This window comes from Poecile atricapillus, chromosome Z (genome assembly GCF_030490865.1).
Source record: "Poecile atricapillus isolate bPoeAtr1 chromosome Z, bPoeAtr1.hap1, whole genome shotgun sequence".
Lineage (NCBI taxonomy): Eukaryota > Metazoa > Chordata > Aves > Passeriformes > Paridae > Poecile > Poecile atricapillus.
Window position 1 is genome coordinate 9,748,416 of NC_081289.1, and position 21,091 is coordinate 9,769,506.

General features: G+C 34.5%; 1 protein-coding gene across 1 annotated transcript in view; it reads left to right on the forward strand.

The window, feature by feature from the left end:
- The window catches only part of LOC131593076 (voltage-dependent calcium channel subunit alpha-2/delta-1-like), a 362,152-nt gene that overhangs the window by 154,284 nt on the left and 186,777 nt on the right, over positions 1 to 21,091 (forward strand). Inside the window, exon 4 of the mRNA XM_058865274.1 lies at positions 18,489 to 18,548. Coding sequence (XP_058721257.1) covers positions 18,489 to 18,548 — 60 coding nt within the window. The remainder of the gene's footprint in view (positions 1 to 18,488; positions 18,549 to 21,091) is intronic.

Genomic DNA, 21,091 nt, shown 5'->3' on the forward strand with positions numbered 1-21,091 from the left:
AATAGTTATAAAGTTCACTGTGGGCATTCTTTTAAAGTATATTAAAATTTCAGTTAAAAGATTCTAGAAACATGTGTTTGCTAAGCAGGCAGTTGTACTTCTGTTAAGCAAATTAGTGGAAATAATCGAAAGATAAAATTATGAAAGCAGATTTTTTTAAAGGTTTAATGTCATATTTCACTATTTCTTTCATAAGATGCATTATCATATTTTATCTGAGGATGTTGTCAAACCTTGCAGAAGAAGCAAATTCCCATCTCCTGAACTGTCAGACAGTGCTTTAATTAAGCTACAAAGCAACTCTTCTCCAAATAAAAACATTTTAGGTGTCTCTTCTCCCATTTGAGATCTAAGGCTCCAATTGACAGTGTAAGGCAGGGATGATGCCAGGTTCTGCATGATTTGGCTTTGTAGGTTAGACAATTTCAGGTGACAGTTTCTGTGTGTGTGTGTGAGAGAGAGAGGGGTCAGAATAGTTTGAGTAATAAATGAGAATGGGTTCAAGAAGAGCTTTGTTTTCAGGATGCTCTTAAATAGGAAGCTAAGTAAGAATAGTGGTACTGGGAATAATGTAAATGAAGAATTCCTTTATTTCTTTGAAATAATAATCACATTTATCTTATCAGAAACTGTGACATTTAAAAATGTGGCTCATATTTCAGAAAGAGATTTTCATTAGTAGATTAATTAATAGATTAATAGATTACTTTTCATTAATATATTTGAAAAATAGGAGAGTAGAAAAGTTGAAAGCTGAAAAGTCTTGGAACTGTGTACTATTTGCAGAACCCTATACATGGTGCTGTGCAAGAATGTGAAAATATGTATCTTAATGTCCATTTGTAAACTGGTCTTTTGAAAGATCGAACACTACTTTAAAAGTAAGAAGAAAACAAATTGAGGATTATATAGTTTCAGTAAGAATAACACAAGATCAGAAATCTTTCTGTGGAAACTATTTTAAATTTGAAACTAGATAATAGAAATTAATTGAAAATACTAATTAGGTGTTACTTACATTTATTATGTTCTCAGGAAGAACTTTACCTGGAAATGGTTTAAGATCAAAAAGAGCTCTGGCTCTGATTGTGTGCATATCCATTGTAACATCTAATATTGTAATATTTGGTATAAGAGGGAAGTATAAAGTAGTGCAATTCATGAATTACAGGAGGTGATTTTTAATTTTAATTGTTGTCTTCTACATGTCTGAGGCACATATGTCAGAGATCTGCTCATGGAATGCACTGCTGCATTAATGTACCCTTTTCTGCTGCCACCTCCAACCTCCCCCATGATATCTGAGCAAAAGTCTGACCTTACTGTTGTACTGTAAGGTGGCATTTAGGACTTCACTTTATAATTAAAGGGGAGTGATTAATAATCATAGTAAGATTTATTTTAATTTTCAGTTCTGGAAAGTTGCATTATATGGTTAAAGAATACATAATTTAGGTTTTATTAATTTAATTGCAATTTCAGCAGAAATGCAAAAATCACAAACGTTTATTGGTGGCATAAAATCAAAGTAACAGAAGCCTGGGGGCCTCTCTGTAAGCACTTTTCACTGTAGGAAAAAAAAACAACAAAACCCTGACAAAAACTCATTCTCTCTCCAGAACTAACAAAGAAACAAAAAGGCAGCTCCAAGACAAAAAAGAAGATGCCTTAAAAAAAAAGAGAGATTTAGAATGTGTTTGAGTTTCAAGTTTTTGCCTTTAATTAGCTTGTATGTTTTTTCAAACTAAATTATTTAGAGGTTGTTTTATATTTCGTATCAATTAGGTAGAGAAGGACTTAAATAGAGCATATATAATGAGATTTAAATAACTGAAGAAAATCAATTCAGCTCAGTTGGTGCTATTAGCTAAGCTACACTTCAAGATGGGCTCTAATATTGTGTTTGAACACTTGTTCTTCAGGGATTCCTATTCTGTTCTGGTATCCAAAGGCTTTGGCTGCATAAAAAGTTTGCTTTGTGTTGTTACATGCCAATTCTGCAGTGATTGCTGTGGTGCCTGCACAGAAATGGGTCCCCTGACTGATAATGAGCCTGAGCACACGTGCTGTAGGAGCAAATAATAGGTTTCTTTATAGCACAGAATGGTTTTGTTAACATACACTAATAGGAGTATTTCTAATATGCATAGAAGTACTTGTTTGTAAGGCAATACTGGATTTCCTAAAGCTGTTTTAACTACCAAATCTGGGTACTTTGGAGAGCTGTTGAGCTCTCAAACCCAGATATATTAGCATACATATATTGTCTGGGAGAGAAATGGCATTGTATACACATGAACACATATGGTTTATTGAGTCTTTGTGACAGACATTAAATCCTTGTATGTTGAGGGATGATAGAGTTCTAAATGCAGAGTATAAAATTATAGTTGACAAGGGAGTAAAACTGAATAATAACAGTGTAAATGAGATGGCATTGAGACCTCCATGTACCTCGTCTTTCACTGTCAGTTCCTGGATGCTGTGAATTTAACCCTAAAAGACTGAATTGATATTTTGCATAGAACATCAGTAAAATTATGCTATTTAAAAATCGGATTTTTTTTTCCTGGACATAAATTGGGCTGCTTTGTCTCAGGCAAGAGAGAAGACAGTATTGCAAGGGGATAATGCAGCACAATTAATTTTAATCATAATTATATAGAGGAATGGTTCTGAAGGGGATAAATTTCTGGATTCTCGCCTGCCACACACCTCCATAGGTCAGGCTCTTAAATGATGTTCCAGTGAACATTGGACCTGGGCTCACCTCAGAGTTAATCTATTTTAAGGCAGTAAAAAATGTTTACATCCCTAATTAAAGCCATGGAGATTCTGCTTAGGCCAGATTTTTGGGAAGGAGTATGTTTGAATTTAACTGCCCGTAGATGCCACATAGTTCTAATAAATGCCACTGATTTTTGAAAGCTATCTGGATCTCTCGGGCAAGAAGGTCATGACAGTCTTGTGCTCCAGCTTCTCAGATTTGCCTTTCATCCCCCCTCACAGATAACCCAGGATTTGCACCCGTAACACATTTTAGGATTCAAAGCATCATCTGAGAAGTGCTATTTCTGTACCTTAAAGACCCAAACAAATAAAACAACTGACAATTACAGCAACAGCAAAACCCAAACAAACCTTGATCTGTTTAATCAGCTGCCACTGACTGAGCAGAATTTGATACAATGCTGCAGATTCCACTTAAAACAAATCTGACAACTTGATTGTTCAAAAATAAGGAAGAACAGTATTTTTATGACATTGTCAAATGTGCTATACCTAAAAACTGCATATTTTAAAAACAAACATTTCAAATAATTTTAGGAATGTAGCCTCCTCTTCCAAACTGGAACATATTTTCTGTCTGAGACTTTTGACTAGGCTTACAGTAAGAGAGGGAGGGTGATAATAAAACATGTATTGACAATTCAAGTGTATATTGAAGCTTCAGCTCTTAGCCCAGTGTGAATATTACTGCTCAAGGAAAGCATAAACAGTTCTTTGCATATAAAACCAAGCATGTAAATATCAGTCCAATACAAATTCATTTCTGGTTGCACATGAAATACATGAGGTGATTAGCCAGAAGTCCTTCCACTGAAATAAGCTTGATTATTGTGAAACTTTACATCAAACTTGGAAAACATTTGGTTTAACAAGGCTTTTCTTTTATTTACACACTGTGACGTTAAATCCTTGTTTGGTATATTCACTATTCTGGGTTGACTGAAACTGTTAGAAAGCCTTCTGTAAGCATTGCAAGGTATTGCTCAAAGTGGAAAGAAAGTCTTTCTCTAACTTCTGCTTAAAAAAAAACAAACAGATTTTTTTTCTGGTTTTAAATATGTTTTCAAAATATATTTGCTTATACTTGACCAAAAAAAAAAAAAATAGACACAACTCTGTCTGGAAAACTGGTGCAAATAATAGAAGAAGCAAGGAGGGCCTTAAAAAAAGATTTTTATTCAACACTAAAACCCCATTTTCTCAATTTTCTCATAAAATGTCTCATCCTTTTTATTGTTCAAAGTGTAAAGGAATTTTAAATTAAGGTAAAGATTGTTGTGGGGTTTTTTTGGTTTTTGTTTTTTTAATTTTTTTTTTCTTTGTAAGTAAGGGATCAAAAAGTTTGCTATAACTAGAAAAAGCAATTTTACCATTTTAACAACCATAGCTGTAATGACTGCAGTAAACTCACCTTGGAATACTCCATCACCCTCTAGACAAATATATATAAACCTATCTGGTAATAGTAGGCTAAAAACTATGCACAAAATTACCTATGCAAGAAAATAACAAAAGACAATGACTAATGAATTAGGGTGTAAAGAGATATTACTCTTAGAATATCATGATCTTTTGAAGGTAGGGATTAACTAGTATCAATTTGAGCAGTCTTCAAATTTCTTTACTTTAGAAAAGGGGTGGGTTTTTTTTTTGTTTGTTTGTTTGTTTATTTTAATTTGTCCGTTTCTATTGACATCTTTTTTTCCTCTTTCCCTTTATGTTTTGCTGAGGCTAAAAGCACAAGAATTAAAAATGGTGCCAACAAAGTAACTATTTAATCAGTTGAATAGTTCAACAGCTAAAAAACCTCTAAACACCAAACACCATTATGCTAGTGAAAAAAAACATAATCTGTCTGTATTATAGACGCTGGCTCAAAATGATACATCAATCTATTTCTATCGTAAATGTTTTTCTTTTTCGTTTTGATTTTTTCATAACTTAGTATATATGTATTTTTGTGTGAAGAAGTATGTAGAGCAAGTATCTGCACTTTACGTATACATTTCAGAAAATGAGCATATTTTACGTTGCATTTCTTACTTTATTACGTAAATACAATAAAAGAATGTTTTCTACAAACTGAGCAGAACATATGTAGTATAATTCAGTGCTACATTCTGCAGTTTATTGAGCATACAGTACCTGTAAAACTCCAGCAGAGTGTGCAGGTAAATCTCCCTTTCACACTATTTTTACACTGCACAGAACCCCAGTGACTTGTTTCCAGTTAAATTGCTAACCAAAGTGTGATCTTCCCAGCAACTGAGTACTTATGTGAGCAACCTCTTTAGATTTTGTTGGGTAACAACATACTTGATGGATTGAAATCCACAGCAGCTTTGCATTTAAGTAGCTTCTCTTTGAATTGTAGTTATAAATAAAAAACATGAGCTGGCAGAAGTTGCCACTTTCTTCTTTTTTACCTTTCTGGGCACTCCTGAGCTTGGCTGCCACCTTCCTGTGTCAGAGCAGCCGTGGCTTTGCTGCTGCCACCCCCGGCTGAGTTAACAACGATGGGATGGGTGGGAATCCAGAAGCCAGGCAGAGCATTTGCTGTATTGCCCCATGGCTTCTTAGATGCCATCATCACACATCTCCCTGTGCCTGCTAATATATCCAGTTCCAAAGAGATTTTTAAAATATTTTTTTTATTTTTATTTTTATTTTTATTTTTATTTTTATTTTTATTTTTATTTTTACTTTTATTTTTATTTTTATTTTTATTTTTATTTTTATTTTTATTTTTATTTTTATTTTTATTTTTATTTTTTTTATTTTGGGGTTTTTTTTTCATTTTTTAAGTTAAAAGCCGTATGTCATTCAGCTTATCCTTTGACCCTAGTAAGCTTGTGATTTAAAAAAAAAAAAAAAAATCAGAAGTTTTGTTGGAATTTTTTTTCTTTGTGATGTTCTTGGTTTTTGGGGTTTTTTGGGGGGTCTTGGTTTTGATTTTGGGTTTGGTTTTTATATACCCCACACAGAATTAGCTGGGTTATATATCTGAAGGTTTTTTTTCAGGTTTTTTGTATTTTTTTTTTCTTTCTGTGGAAGAAGAAGGTGAGTAACACAGCTAAAAATAAGTTCAAGATTTAAGGTTTGGAGAAAGGTATTACTAAAGGTATTACTTGGCAAGAGTTTAATGATAGAAACACAAAGATCTTGAAAATAAAGTTTGGAGATTAAATTTACTAAATAAAGTTAATTTTCCTTACTTTTCATCTTCTCTTTAATCTAACACAACTGAGCCATTAACTGTTCAGCTGACAAGGAGTGTCCAGCTGTCTGGTTTTATAAACCAGAGCATTAAGTAGTGATTTTATCAGGGGGCAGCATGGTGGAAGGAATTCCTGTTGACAATTCTCACCTGGGTCTCCAAGGTTCTGCACCGTAACCATCCCTTACACCCTTCGTTCTACTTTGCTAAAACCACCTGAGCACAGGATACAGATGAAGAGTTCACTGTATGGTTGAATTTAGCTGTAATTTAATTTAATAAGGCTTTAAATTCAGGGTTTATGTGTTTGAAACTTCTGTTGTATATGCAAGTGAATGTTTTGCTGTCACTTATGTCATTTACCACACTGATCAATGGTGAGTCAACAGTCATTGATTCAACATGAAGCTGCATTTTTAGTCTTCACTAATGCAGTGTACCCATCAAAATCTATAAATTTGAAAGATATATTGAAATTTATAGTTGTTTTCACATAGAAATGCGAGATGCCTTTTTTCCTTGGCATTGAGTTACTTTTCAGCTCAGTTGGTAGAAATTCAGTATTTCAATGCTGCCAGTGACCTAAATGAGGGCACAAAGGTCTGACTTCTCAAATCTTAATGTTTTATGTCACAGGGAAATGCCCAGAAGAATCAGCTTTTCCACTTACAAAATTTATCTGTTTTCCAGTATTCCTTGAGACTATAGCCCAAAAGCAATTCCATGAAATCACACAAGAACATCCTTCAGTGTTTAAAAAACTAAACCTTTAGCAGTCTGCCAGTCCCTTAAGTATCCACCTAAGGTGTCTTTGATTTAAGATATAGACTGATTTCTGAACATCACCTCTGCTATCTAATGTGCCATTTTAACAGGAGTGTGGAAGAAATTGTTCTTGGGCAGAGTTTTTAAGTGAAAATCAGATCGACTGTAGTCAACGGCATAATACTGAGTTAAATGTGTCAAACATCCAGTCTGGTAAAGTACTGCCAGATTTTGCTTTACTTGTGCTGTGACATTCCTGACTGTGTTTAGTTTATAGGTTTTTTTATAATAAGGGTTAACTGCTTCTTAATTCTTTCTGCTATTCACAGTTTGATTCTGATGATGATTTTCAGTAAGTAGCTGTAATTGGAATAAAAGAAAACACACTTTTGGAGAGTGCTAAGTTTGGTGGCATGGTTCAGCATATATATATATTTATATATATATATATATATTCAGCACCTTTATATTCAGTATATAAATATATATTCAGTACCTTTACAGAAAGGAAGCATTCAAGACTGAAAAATAAAATAACACCAGATGTGAAAGTGACATGAGGAAGATGCTTAGACAGTTTTGAGATGGAATAATGCTTCTTGATTGTGTTCTTTGAGCTAGAAGGTGGAAATTAGATTTTAATACAGAGAAGAGTGTGAGACATCCTAATTAAACACCTTTTGGTAGAAGTCATCATACATAAACCCAAACCTCTTGTAGTAGTTCTCAAATGTGTCACCTGTTAGGGTAACACTTAAAACAATCTAAATCATTTGTTTGGGTCTTTTTTCTTTTTGTAAAAATTGGAAGGAAATTATAGTTTGAATGTTGATTCAGATCTGTACATTAGTCCTTAGGACAGCCAATGAAATAACATTTCTTAAGCATAGCTAAGGGTCTTGTACATAATCATAGAAAAGAGAGGAAAATAACTGAAAAGAAAATACAATGGATTCAACAAAAGGAGAAATCTTATGGACTTTGGTGTTGCTGGCACCTAACGCTTTTTGCGTAATTTTGGTCACAAATTTGTCACCCTTCTGCTTTACTTTCCTTTATGTGTTAAATACAATTAGCATTAGTTATTTCTCAATGGATTAGAAAAGTTATTAAATACATCTGTAGCCATGATAATATGTATTTATTTCACAGCTGGAGGTTTTACAATTAAAAATAGTATTTTTTCACATATAATTCCATTTTAAATGTCTTACAGTGCAGAAATATGAATAAGGGTTAATAGTATATCTTAAACAGGTTGTCTTTTCTGTGTAATCACAAGAAAGCCCTGAAAGAGACTGTTCTGCCTGGAACAAAGAGTTCATAAATTGTTCACTATATGACATGTGCATGAAAAATGATGATGAAGAGAAATCACAACCAACACAATCAATGCATGGAAATGTAGAATATACAATTTTCAGAATTCTCATCTTACATTTTTGTCTACTTTTAATTTTAAGGTGTTTTTACATTCAAGTCTAGAAGAATGTTCTGTTGGAGGGTTAGAACTAGTAAATACCATTTAGTCCTTTCTAGAAAAGGTATGACTAACAAAGGACTTGAATTGCTCTTCAAAACTTGACGTGTCTACACTTGAACATTAAAATTTGAGCCTGTCCAGTAGAGGGAGAATGTTGGGAGTGCAATGCTTCTTTTAAAATATATTTGGGGAAGTTTAGAAGCAGCATGTTTTCATCCTGCATGTGCTAAGAAGGAAATGAAGGGGCTCTGGTGTCCTGTTACCCCAGGTCAAAGCCAGGCGTAGCAGCAGGGCTGTGTTCCCAGCATTGCTGTCGTGGCTGACGCAGGATCTCTGGGAAAATAAAAATCACTCTTACACTTTGCCGGGGGAAGGTCATTTTCCTTTGTACACAGTTTTCTGCAGGACTCACAGTTAAACACTTTCTATTTCTTTTGACTAGAATTACTTCCATTAGGGAAATGTTGCCTGAAAATAGCATGCAGTATTAATATATCATTTGTTTCTGCTGTTGCCAACAGTAACATGTTTCCTTGGCTCTCACCCCCTGACTGCTGATGAGATCAAGTTGATTATTCAGCAGCTATAGCCCACCACCTGCTCAATTTTTTTCTCTGACATGCAAAGCTTTTGAGACACTATCTTGCCTTGTTACAGCTACATTTGGTATTCAGCTGTACTGTCCAGCAAATATGTATATATATATTTAAGAAGTGGATTCACTTTTGAACAGGCTTGTAGAAAGTTACATTCATTATTCTGTTTTATACATTGAAGAGCTAAGGTGAACATGCTGAATTTTTTCTAAAATTCACGATTTGGTTCCACTCCTAATTAACATTTTATTATTAATAGAGTTGCATTGTTCATTGGCCCATTTCTGGAAATGATGCTGCAGATTTCAGTGCTGCCTTGCTTTTATTATAAATCATTAACTACTTGGGAATTATCATTATAGTTTAGGTTTTGAATGTGTCCTAATGAAATAAAACATTTCTGTCCTGTTCTGCAGAGGAAGAGATGATAAATGAGCTCTGTTCGCTCCTGTTAGTTCTGGAATTTCTGGATTTTGCTCTTCTTTCTATAAATACCCATCCAACTCTGAGAGAGCTTAATGCTGTTTCTGGTGACATGGCCAAAAGAGATATTAGCTTATGAGTTCAGCAGAGATTTTAAATCTACAGCTTTTTGATCTTCTTTTGGGATTACAGCAGCATTACATCTAAACGTCTTTTGTAGCACACAAAGTGTGAGTACATCTAGAATTCACTACACTTCTCTATATTTAGAGTTTCCTACCTAGCCGATCTCCTTTTTTGTGATTTTAGCAGAACCTGTAATTTTAAACCAAAATATTGGAAACAGTGTTTTGAATATTCAGTGTATATTTAATATTGTTACTGAGTTGCATTGACAGTAAAATGATATTATTTGATATATTGTTACTAAAATAATATGAAACTTGGGAATTCTGTGAAATTTGTTGTTCTGTCTGATTATATGAGACAAGATGCAACTGCTCTTGCATCCCTTATCTGATTAAAGGTAACTGGCTTCTTTAGTGTGTTTCTTGCATAAGTGATGCCAGTCTGTATCAATGTTTTCTTCTCCTTGTACTTTGCAAGGAGTTATTTAATTGATTTGTTGTTTTTTTTTTCCTACTTTCCCCTTTAAAATAAGGCAGTTGCATGTACAAATTTCAGTTATGTCTGTTCCTATTCAGATATTAGTCCGAATTCAGTCAATCTGCTAACATGTATAAATTGTTAGGTTGTATTTTATGTGGTTCTTTTCCTTTTTGATTGTTTAAGTGGGTATTTACTGACGACGTGTTAAAGGAGTTGTAAAGCAGTCTGAACAGTGTCAAGTTAAGTTTTTTAAGTCAGAGGAAAATTACCTTTTTGAACCCTTTTTTTTTAAGTGAGTTAATTTTGATATTTCTAAAAAAAAAAAATTATGTAGTTCTGATTTCTCCTTGAGCTGATGGAAAGCATGTAAATAAATAGGGTTACAAGGCACGCCTACTCAATATACATGTCATTTTTTAATCATGCCTGTGAAGTTACTAGCTCAGCTGTTAAGCTTGAAAGAATTTCCTAAGGCAGACAGTGAGCTGGAGCTGGTGGTGTTACGCAATTTGAGATTTGCTGCAGCAGTTGGCAATTTCAGTCTAATGGTTTCACTGTGTGTCCTTCACTTTGAGCCTGTTTAAATATACAACACTAATGTGACTTACATTTAAGGCATATGAATTATTAGAGTGAAAATGTAATAAGCTCTAAGGTTTAAACCTCTGCAAATGAGAAGGATGAATGATGTCTTAAAAGAAGTGGTCTTTGCTATTTTTATACACCACTCTAGTGAAATTTCACTGCTAGATGTCAAGATGCATTTGACAGACTATCTTACTCTTCTCTAATAGTTTTTCTTCATGCCTTTATCTAGTTGTCTCTATCGTACTCCCTTGTCTACTGAAACGTTTTTGGCAGTATCAAGCTGTCATAATATTCCTCAGCTGCTGAAATCTCCTGGTTGCACACATCCTAGAAATATACTCTGGCTTGGGAACTGAACTTCCTTCCTCTTTCCCTCTCTTCATAAATGTGGAAATTCTGCTTCTCTACATTCTGATGTGAATTTACTGCACTCCTTTTTGCTGTTTAATAATAGTTGAATATAATTAATTTGTACACTCCTACTGCACCTAAGTGTGTAACGTATTTCACACAAATAATGTTTCATGTGGCATAGACTGGACTCTGTTCCAGTCAGAGAAGACAATTTTATGCTCCCTGTGTTCTTCATTGTGGCTGTATTTGAGCTGGTCTCTGGTACCCAGGTACTCCTTCAGTGATGCCTTTGGACCTGTGGTTCATTTTCCTTTGACTGTTCATGCGAGGTTTCTTTTCATCTGGTACCAATGGTCTTGCTAGTTCTAGTTGGGATTATGGACATCAGAGATGAAGTTGAAGTAAATTTTAAGCAAGCTACAAACTAGTACTTGACATCATCCTCCCTGCAACTTCTGCAGGCTGTGCACTCACCTAAGTGCATATCAAGCTATTTCACTTTTCCAGAAGTTTAAATGTATGGAGTTTAGCTTATTTATTTATTTACTTATTTTCTTATTTAGTCATTTGTTCTCCAGCAATGACTTTCAGTGGTGTATATAGCTCCAGTTCTTCCGTGATTTGTGTTGGATGTAAACAAAAAGTGTTTTAAAATATCTGTACTACTGTTGAATAATTTTAGATTCTTTCTAAAGCTTAACTGAGAATCCTAATATAGTATATTTGAAAGACTCTTTCAGCTCTCTTTTAGGCCTTGAAGTACTGCCACTATGCCACTTTTTCCTTCTCTTTTTTAATTTGCTAGTGTTAGGAAATTCTTAAATACATTAAAGGAAAGGAACAAATGGAAGAGAAGAGCTATTTCTAGTTCATGTTTTAGGGAAAGGCTGCTTTTATGTAATGGAGAAGTGTTACTGTGACAAATGTTCTTTGGGCTTTATCCTTTTTTACTTTTCTTATATGACACTTTTTTCAGTGACAGGTGATGGCATGTGACGCTTGAGATACCAAATGCACATGTGGGATGCATTTATTTATGGCATCCCAATTTCAGTCTTTCCTGTTAAAATAAATGGGATTAGTTATGTCAGAAAGTATTAACTTCACCTGCAATATTGTAATCTCAAGTACTCCACTTCAGATTTGATTTTCCATTGATTTCTGATCTTATTTAGAGCAATGGCTTCATTTGCTTTGGAACTAGAAGATCGTGAAAAAGAATAAAAAGTTCTCTGTAGAGAATCAGCCTTTTTTTCCTTCTTCCATTTAAGTAAACAATAGGAATAAAGGTTATCTTGAATGACAAAGAATTATTTTCACTGTAACTATTAATAGATACTGAAAATTACTTCTCATATGAATAAAGCAGATATGTCTTGAAATGCATTAGAAAAACAGAAACACTATGGAAAGTAATTTTCTGCTTACTGTTTAATTAAAGTTGAGTTTTGTAATCTGCAGCTGAATTAGAAAAAAATAAATGTAGGATTTTAGGTTGCTGTTAATTATCTATAAAGTGGAAGACAAGGATTGAGGTGTTACTTTGAAGTGTTGTCCAGAGTGCAATAACATTAGCTTTCAAAAAAATGTGCTAATTCCCAATTGTCTTAATATATATAAATATATATATATATTTAGGCCAGTAATTTTATATTAAAACTGCTTTTATAAGTATTAAAATGTCAGCAGACCCCAGTATACTCTTTTTTCATATGAATATGACTCAACAGCTGCCTTAGATGACAAAAGGGAAATTGTCCCCAGAGAGCAGCTGAGGAGTACAACATCCAAATTCTGTACAGAATATAGGAGACCAATTACAAACACAGTCTTTCTGCGACCTTATATGCTTCAGATATCCTCATTAACAGAGCACAGATCACATTCCCATCATGTAGCACAGCAGATGTCAGAGTAAAGAGAAGCTGTGACTCTGCAGTGTAAATACCTAAAATATATCTTAAGCTGCAGATCAGCAAAAACCAAAAACCTATATTTGGTCACTATACTAAAAAAAAAAGAATAATAATCTTAAAAAATATGTTTATAGTTCTGGATACAATTACGCTGAAGATTATGGCCTTTATATAATACAATACAGCAAAGCTTAGGAAAAAAAAGTCCTTATTTGACATAGGGAAATGTGAATTATCATGGAAACTTTTGGGCTTCAGTGTTAGAGATCAAAATAATTTTAAAAGCAAACAAATATACTTGAAAGAGGAGACATTAAAACTTCTCGTTACAATTGAAATCAGCAAAATTAGGCATGTCTTTGCTTCAGTCTAAGACATTTTTTTATGGTTGGGACTCTCTTATTCAAACTGACATGCCTCAGCTTAATTAAATCTAGATCAGCTTTAATGGTGAAAATTATTATCAGTGCCCACTTGTTAGAAAGATCATATAGGAAATATCTTCATAAATAACATGTAAAAGGGTAGTCAGCCCCTAGTAATTCCTCCTGTGCCCCACTGGAGTTATAGAAATAAGACAGAAAATAAATCCAGATATGTTTACATGAGGGGTATGATCTTTAGCACATCTATGCTCACTTTTGGGTTACTGACCTTCCAGTTTACAGTTGATTGTTGAACTCACACTCGCTGTGTGACAAACTGTGTGGTCTTATTCTACAATTGTGTAAAATTATTGAATAGGGTAATTCATGGGTATTTGGATAATTCATTACCAAGAATTCCTGTGAAAATGTAACGTATGTTCTGCATGTAAAGACACTAGGATCAAGTAGAATAGTTCTGATTTGGTTTAATATAGACTGTAATAGCTTACTGAGATGAGAATGTAATCCTTTAGGCTTTGTCGGTCTGTGTTAAACCTGTAGTGAAATAACAGTATCAGTCTTGCATTGACACTTCTGACACCAATATATGAGTCTTAGAAAATCTCTTCCTCATCTTGCAATTCATATCCAATTCATAATCAACTATGGAAAAAAAAAAAACCTATTTGTATTTCAGACACAAATATGAAAACTATGTATTAAACCACATTCACACATACTTTTTATGGCTTTTGTGCTGTTCATGCAAGAAGAGGTTTGAATATTTGGATAATGTTTTATAGTCAGGACTTGAAGGTCATAATGTATTCTATGTTTATATTGACATATTTTCTCATGGTACATATTTTCTTAAAATAACCTAAAATATCCTTGGATTTAAAAAGTTTGTGAGGCTAGTGATATCTGTTAACTCTTAAGATTATACATTTTATAATAGCTTAATATATCAAGAAGTAGTTGAATATTATTTAAAAAAAAAAACCACTTAAAGAAGTATGGGAAGCCCCCCCCCAGTTTTTTTTCATTGTACTGAATATAAATTTAATTTTGCTGACAGAATCCTGTGCTGGCAAGGAGGAGATAAAAATATGACATATACATAAAAAAATAATGAAGGGTGGAAGAAGAATAGGCCTTCTAGGGAGTTGATCTTTACAGATCAGATAAAGATTCTTGCAGTCTGTGCTGCATCAAAGGCTGCCTTTCAGAGATAGTAACATGAACTTGGAAACTGGGGACAAGACCTTTGAAAATAGAGGGTTTCGAGATGGACAAGCAGCTGGGCTTTGCATCTTTTTTAGTTGTTGTTTTGCTTTCTATTACTTGTGTGTGTGTGTGTGTGTGTGTGTGTATAATCTTTTATTATTCCTTTTAAAAGTTAAAGAAAGATTCATAGGCTGGTGGAGTGAATTAATACTTGCACATTATCTAGCTTTTCAGTAGCTGCTTTCCTTTGTAGATAACCTTTCTCTTTGAAAGATATAAGGATATCTAGTGGAAAGTACCTCTTGACTCCTTTCAAAGTTTGATTAAAAATACTTATTTATGAGTAGCGATTGATTTACAAGGGACAATTATTTTTTTTTATTGATGAGCTAAGTATTCTGGAAATTCCTGAAAATAATGCACACTCTACCTTACTAAGAAAAAAATAGAAAAAAAAAAAAGAAAAAGAAGAGAAAGCAGTTCTCATTAATAATTAAAAAAAAAAGTTTAATATATGTAAAAAAAATAATTTCAATATAGGAAAATGTATTAAAAAAATTGCACATTTAATCCAAGTGTTTCCAAGCACCTTAAATTTGACATCAGCTACTGTGTCAATCACAGTGGCTAAATCTGGCATCAGCTCCTCTGATCCCTTACTTAAAAAGCACCATCAGGCAGCTGTTGGGCATCCTCCAAAAGACATGAATAGGTGCTGCAGCATTCTGTTATCCTTTGCAGCCCTCTCTCCCTGGTTGTGGTTTCTCAACTTATTTACTACTTCAGAGTAAATATGTCTTCTCCAGCAGACTGCACAAATTAGGGTTCTCTAAATATGTTGAAGTGAGCCAGAACTCTTCTGTTACATGTTAGTTTTGTTTCTTTTTCCGTTTTTAGTGTTGTTCTGCTCTTCCTACTCTGTATCCAAAAAGATACTGTTAAATAGATCTTTGTTCAAGGCAGGAAAACATCTCACAGATTTCATCTAGAGAGCAAACATTACAGAGGGCATGGAGGAAGAAATTATTAAATTATACAAGAATATTGTTTTAAACCATTTCTCCTTATTTTCTTATTTTATTACATAAAAATTTATATCTCAGCATTTTAATTTTTGCTGGAGAAACCTGTAGGGAGCTGCAGTGGGTCGTGGTGTTAAAGAAGCTGTTGCCTTATTAAACCCTCATTGTAATGAGATGGAAAATGGGAAGCGCCAGGTGACAGCCGGCTGTTGTGCAGCTCCTCTGTCAGCATTCCCCAGAGACTCTTCCATCAAAACAGGGAAGGCCAGACCTGACATTTGCATACCTCAAAAGGAAGCAGGCATGATTTCTTTAAGAGATGAAAAATTAGTCTCTCCTTGTGCCACAACAAAAAGCCCAAGTAACTTGAGTTAACTGCCTGGCTATTTTTGGCCAAGGAGTGTTGGGTAATACGAAGTACACTTTAAATATACATTCCAGCTAAAGTATTGGATACATTGCAGATGAAATTTAAAAAAAAAAATTATCAAATAACTAGAACAACAACAAAAATATACAAATTTTTGGTCAGAAGAGCAAAATGCAGAGATTCTTCAGTTAAACAGTGATGAAGAAATCAAAAAGGTATCTCAATCAGTTGCTGGAACCTGTATGCATGGTCCTGTCTTATTGTCACGTGTACTTCCATTATGGTGTTGGGTTTGGGGTTCTGGGAGTCAAGGAACATCTGTTTTCTCACTGGTTATTACTGTTTCTTAAACAGTTTGCTTGGACTTTCGTATGAGCTTGATTACCTTTAACAGAGCTCTGTACACATGCCCTGAATGCCAGCTTCCCATTTTTTAACTGAGACTATTTTAAGGTGTAAAGTATTGTAGGTATTGTATGTAGGGTTATTTTAGAAGGTTGTTTGGGAAATTAGGATGTATTCTAACTGAAACCTTACTGAAAAATTCTAAGGGAGAATAAAAATATAATATCTATTTTGTGAGGGATATTATTTTTTTTTTCTTAATTTGTAACAAGAGAAAGCAAACCAAAACTTTCTTTTTTATGTTTTTTTTATTTTTCATTTGCTTTAAGCATTTTCACTTTATAGTGCAGGTTAGCTAAGAAACATCCAAGTGGAGGTGAGGAACTTCGAGCATGGCTGAAGATCTTTCCACAGAAAATTCTTGGTAGTGTTAATGATGAGTGTGTATTTCTCTTTCCATAATCCATCTATCATTTTGTGCATTTGGGGTCTGCTGTCCTTTGTGTTTCTCAGAGTACCCCAAGGCAATGGAACAGAGTGTGAGGGAAATCTGAGGGCAGTGTTGACTGCAGCCATTTACACATATAGGAAGTGTTATATCTTGCTTTATATCACTTTGCTACAATTTGGTGAAATATGGCTTAATGATCTTGAATTTATCCGGGGATATAGAAATTTAGATGCAGAGTAGGTTAGATTGAGTGAATAAATTAGATGGACAAAACTGTTCTAGTATTTTACCAAAAGAAATGAAAATGCTGTAGATGTTTGTCCAGTACAGTCAAGAGAGTTGAACTTTTTCCAATATCATGTATGAAATGATATTATAGTTTTTCTTTGGTTAATTTGGTTATTGTGGAAGTACCTCCAGTGAGCAGTGCCTGTAAGGTGCTGGTAGCTTTCTATTAGATAAGAATCATTTTAGCTGATAAAAAACCAATTGAGTTGCGACATGTTTTGTGGCGGTAGCACACACAGGTTTGTTGAGGTTTTTTCTGTTTTTAAAGAATGATTTCAAACCTAAAAATAAGGAAAAGATCCTAAGTTCTGATTTGTGTATCAATCATCCCTGTTTGAGCAGGGGGAGGGGTTGCCCTCAGGGGATGAGGTAGAGCAGGCAGTTGCAATCTGGGACAGGTCTGAGGGAAGGATCTGACAGTTCCATGTCTGGAACTCCAGCTTTCATGGACTTTCTGGTCATATTCCTTTTGGTGTTAACAAGAACTGACAAGGTGACTCAACTCAAAAGTCTGACTTAGACACCAGTTCATTTTGTGTAGGGATTGGTCTGAATATTAAAAGGGTCATCAGACTTATTGTTACACAGTAAGCATTTTCAACCCTGCTTATCTGGTGGACATAGTCAGGCTGTGTCTGCTGGAATGGGACCATGAGTCTCTAAAAACAGTTGATAAAATTTTTATTGGGCTGCAAAATAATTGAGTTCTAAAAGAAAGTCATTCAACAATTCACATGGCTGAGTCCACATGAACTACATTCACATCAGGTAGCTGCTGCTTCAGAGTGAGCTGGCTTGCTTCAGGGATGAGTGGATCCGTGGGATGGGGGGATCCACGGGATGGGGGTTTGGCGTGCAGCTTAGCTGGATTACGTGCATTACCTTGGCAACTTCTATATGCAAAATTGTAGTGAAGTCCTAAGGATTGTGTCCAAACAGCTTTTTTTCAAAGACTTCAAATTCTGTTTGTGGAGGAACACATCATCCAATCTAATGGATGTATTGTACAAGAGATTGATTTGAAAGAGCAAATTCCCATACACTGTGCTTTATTTCCTCTGGGGCTAAGTGAAAAGACTGGATTTTATTTAAATTTCTAAATATGGGAAAAATGCCCTCTAGGAACATGCCTGTTAGTCTCCAGCTGGTAATTTAATCCATGAGATCAGACTCCAGCTAATCCCAAATTTTTGGGACTTCTATGAATCCCTAATAATCGCAGGGCTGTCAGTAGTTTCTATAATTAAACCAAAATGATATAACAGAGAAATGAATGTTCATAACATAGTGTTTTAATACTTTAATATATACTTGTAATTAGATAGATTAAATTAATGCACAGAAGACAAGGTAGTGTGTGTAAAAAGAGAGTATTTTCAGCAGGATGTTGATGGATTTTGAACTTAACTAGAACTTCTAAAATTGTATTGAGTAAGGATTAAATTTTCTAATGCATTACAGTACTTAAATATCAAATGATACAGAAAATAGCATTTTTTAGATGAGATGGTTCACCTTGACTCAAGTATACATAATTTTCAAGTAAATACAAAAAGCATAGATATAAAATTTATAGAGAGAAAACATGCATAGGAAAAACATAAAAGAGAAAGACTTTTCTATGTGAAGAATCAATAAAGACTAAAATTTATGCCCTCTCTCTCTTTGTTCTTCAGCGCCTTGCTAAAGAAGCAGAGAAGTACCAAGCCTCACATCAGTGGAGGGATGAGTTTGGGGTAAGCTTCTGTTTTTCTCCTTTTAACCTTCTTGGATTTTTCCTCTTTGAAATGTTAACAGTAGTCTTACAAACATGTTGTTTATATATCTACTACAGAAGGGATTACTGGCTATGAATAGGCATGCTATTTAATTCAGTAAACCATCTCAGTCAGGGTCTCTAGAGAATAAAGTGAACTTTTCTCTTCAGAAGCTCCTAGAGAGCTTCACAGACCCAGGGATGTAGCTCTGAGTTGTACACAAGACATCTGTTTGTTTTGACAGACAAGGAATGATTACAGAGAAGACATCTGAGTGATGGTTGCTATCAGCTAAAAGTGTACTTATTCCAAACACTGAAACAGAATCCTAGAAAAGATTTTTACAAGTTGTCTTTTTATTATGTAAAGGGAAAAAAACAAAACAAAGCAAACAAGAAAAAACAATACAGAAGGATTTGGTTATCTGCATGACTTGGGAGTCATAGACTTTTCTTTAGAATACCTTTCCATACTTTTAATAACTTCACCTCTTCTTTCAATATACTTTCAATACTCTTTCACTACACTAATATACATATAAATACAATATAAATATATGTTGAATATATATATTCAGTATTGCTGAAAGAGGCCCCTTCCTGGTCAAACAGTAAGTTATCTTCTTTACTCATTATAGGCTTTACTTAAAAAATAAGCAACATTATTTTAAAATGTGCAATATTGATTTTTTTATTACCAATCTGGCCAAATTAATATTGTGCTGATGATTTTAAGCCTCTTAATTTTAGATTATAATTTCAAGCTGAGTGCCAAAGTTATTTATTATACGTTTATTCCATGTTCCTTCAGAAATAACAACAGATGGTGCTTTTTACATGATCCTGCTACAAACCTAGACTGTGTTTGCACAGAGATTTCCACAAGAATCACAGTGGCACACAGTTAAATGCACAATGGTTTTCTAAGAATGTCCTGGTTTAACCCCAGCTGACAAGTAGGCACTGCACAGGCACCTGCTCACTCCCACTAAATTGTGTTGGGGGAAAAAATTGCAAGAGTAAAAATGAGAAATCTCATGGGTTGATATAAAGACAGTTTCGTAAGTAAAGCAAAACTTGCATGCAGAAGCAAAGCAAAACAAGGAATTCATTCACTACTTCCCACAGGTAGGCAGGTGTTCATCCATCCTCAGGAAAGAGGAGCTCCTTTGCCCTTAATGATGACTTGTGAAGACAAACACCATCGCTCCAAAAGCCCTTTCCTTCTTCTCCCTCCAGTGTTACACACTGAGTGTGGTGCTCTATGCTGAGGAATATCCCTTGGGTCAGTTGGGGTCAGCTGTGCACCCCCAGCCTCCTCACTGCTGGGGCAATGTGAAAAGCACCCTCAGCTGTGCAAGAGCACTGCTCAGCAGTAAAAATAACACACCAGAATTACCAACACTGTTCCCAGAACAAATCCAAAATATAGCCCATGATAGCTACAATGAAGAAAATTAATTCTAACCCAGTCAAAAACAGCAGAAAAGTTCATTCTGATCCAGTGTTACTCAGGCATTTGGAGATCTGATAACAGACAAAAAAAGTTCCTAAGGTCAGGCTGTATGATTCAGATAGGAGTGACTGACTGGGAGTACAGAGAGTCTGGACACAGCCTGAACGCTTTCAAGTGTGCTCTCTGCACAGACACAGCTTCCAATACACGGGAAAACAGAATGCATTTTCCATGGAGATGCTCTAAGAGAAATGCTGTGACCTTTACTGCTAACCTGTCTCTCTTGTGACTAGAAAACAAAACCTGCAGGCTTGAAGGAATCAGTGCAGAACTGTGTGAATACAGTCAGAATCTCATTCTAATAATTTTGTTTCTGCACTATATTCTGACATCATGTCAACACTGCCTCAGCTTTTGTTTTTCTTTTTACCCTTTTTTTCACTGTAGAAGTCAGTCATACCAAACCATACCAGGCTTCAGATTTTATCTGAGTTCATTGCCAAGAAGACATCTCAAAATAATTTGGAAATGTGATTTTCTATTAATATTGTGATTCAGATAAAGACTATGCTCAGTATTGAACAGAAAAAATTAAGTTGGATATATAATAAACTGAGATTGTACTTTACTGTTTTGAATTTGGATCAGAACAGTGTGTGCCATATAATAACCTTGACATTAGGTTATGCAATTAAATTTCAAATAAATGTATTAAGCTTCTTATAATTTAATTTGCTCCATTTTTTTCAGAAGTAATCTTTCTTCTCTTCTGGCCTCCTCAAATTAGTTTGCACACAGATATTTCTGATAACCTTAATTTTCACTGGAGGACTCCTTCTCCTAATGTCTGTGATGGAAAATAGAAGATTGTAAAACTTTTCTGCAGTTGAGGGCTCTTAAACTACTTCTGATAGCATTATGAATGGTCTATGTCAGGCTGCATGAAGTTCATTTCTCATCCAGGATTTGGTTTTGGGTGATGAAAGCCCTTCCAGAAGCATTGCACATGAGTCACTGTAGAATGAAACTCATGGGACAAGCTATTTCTGCTTCTAATGAGCTTGTGA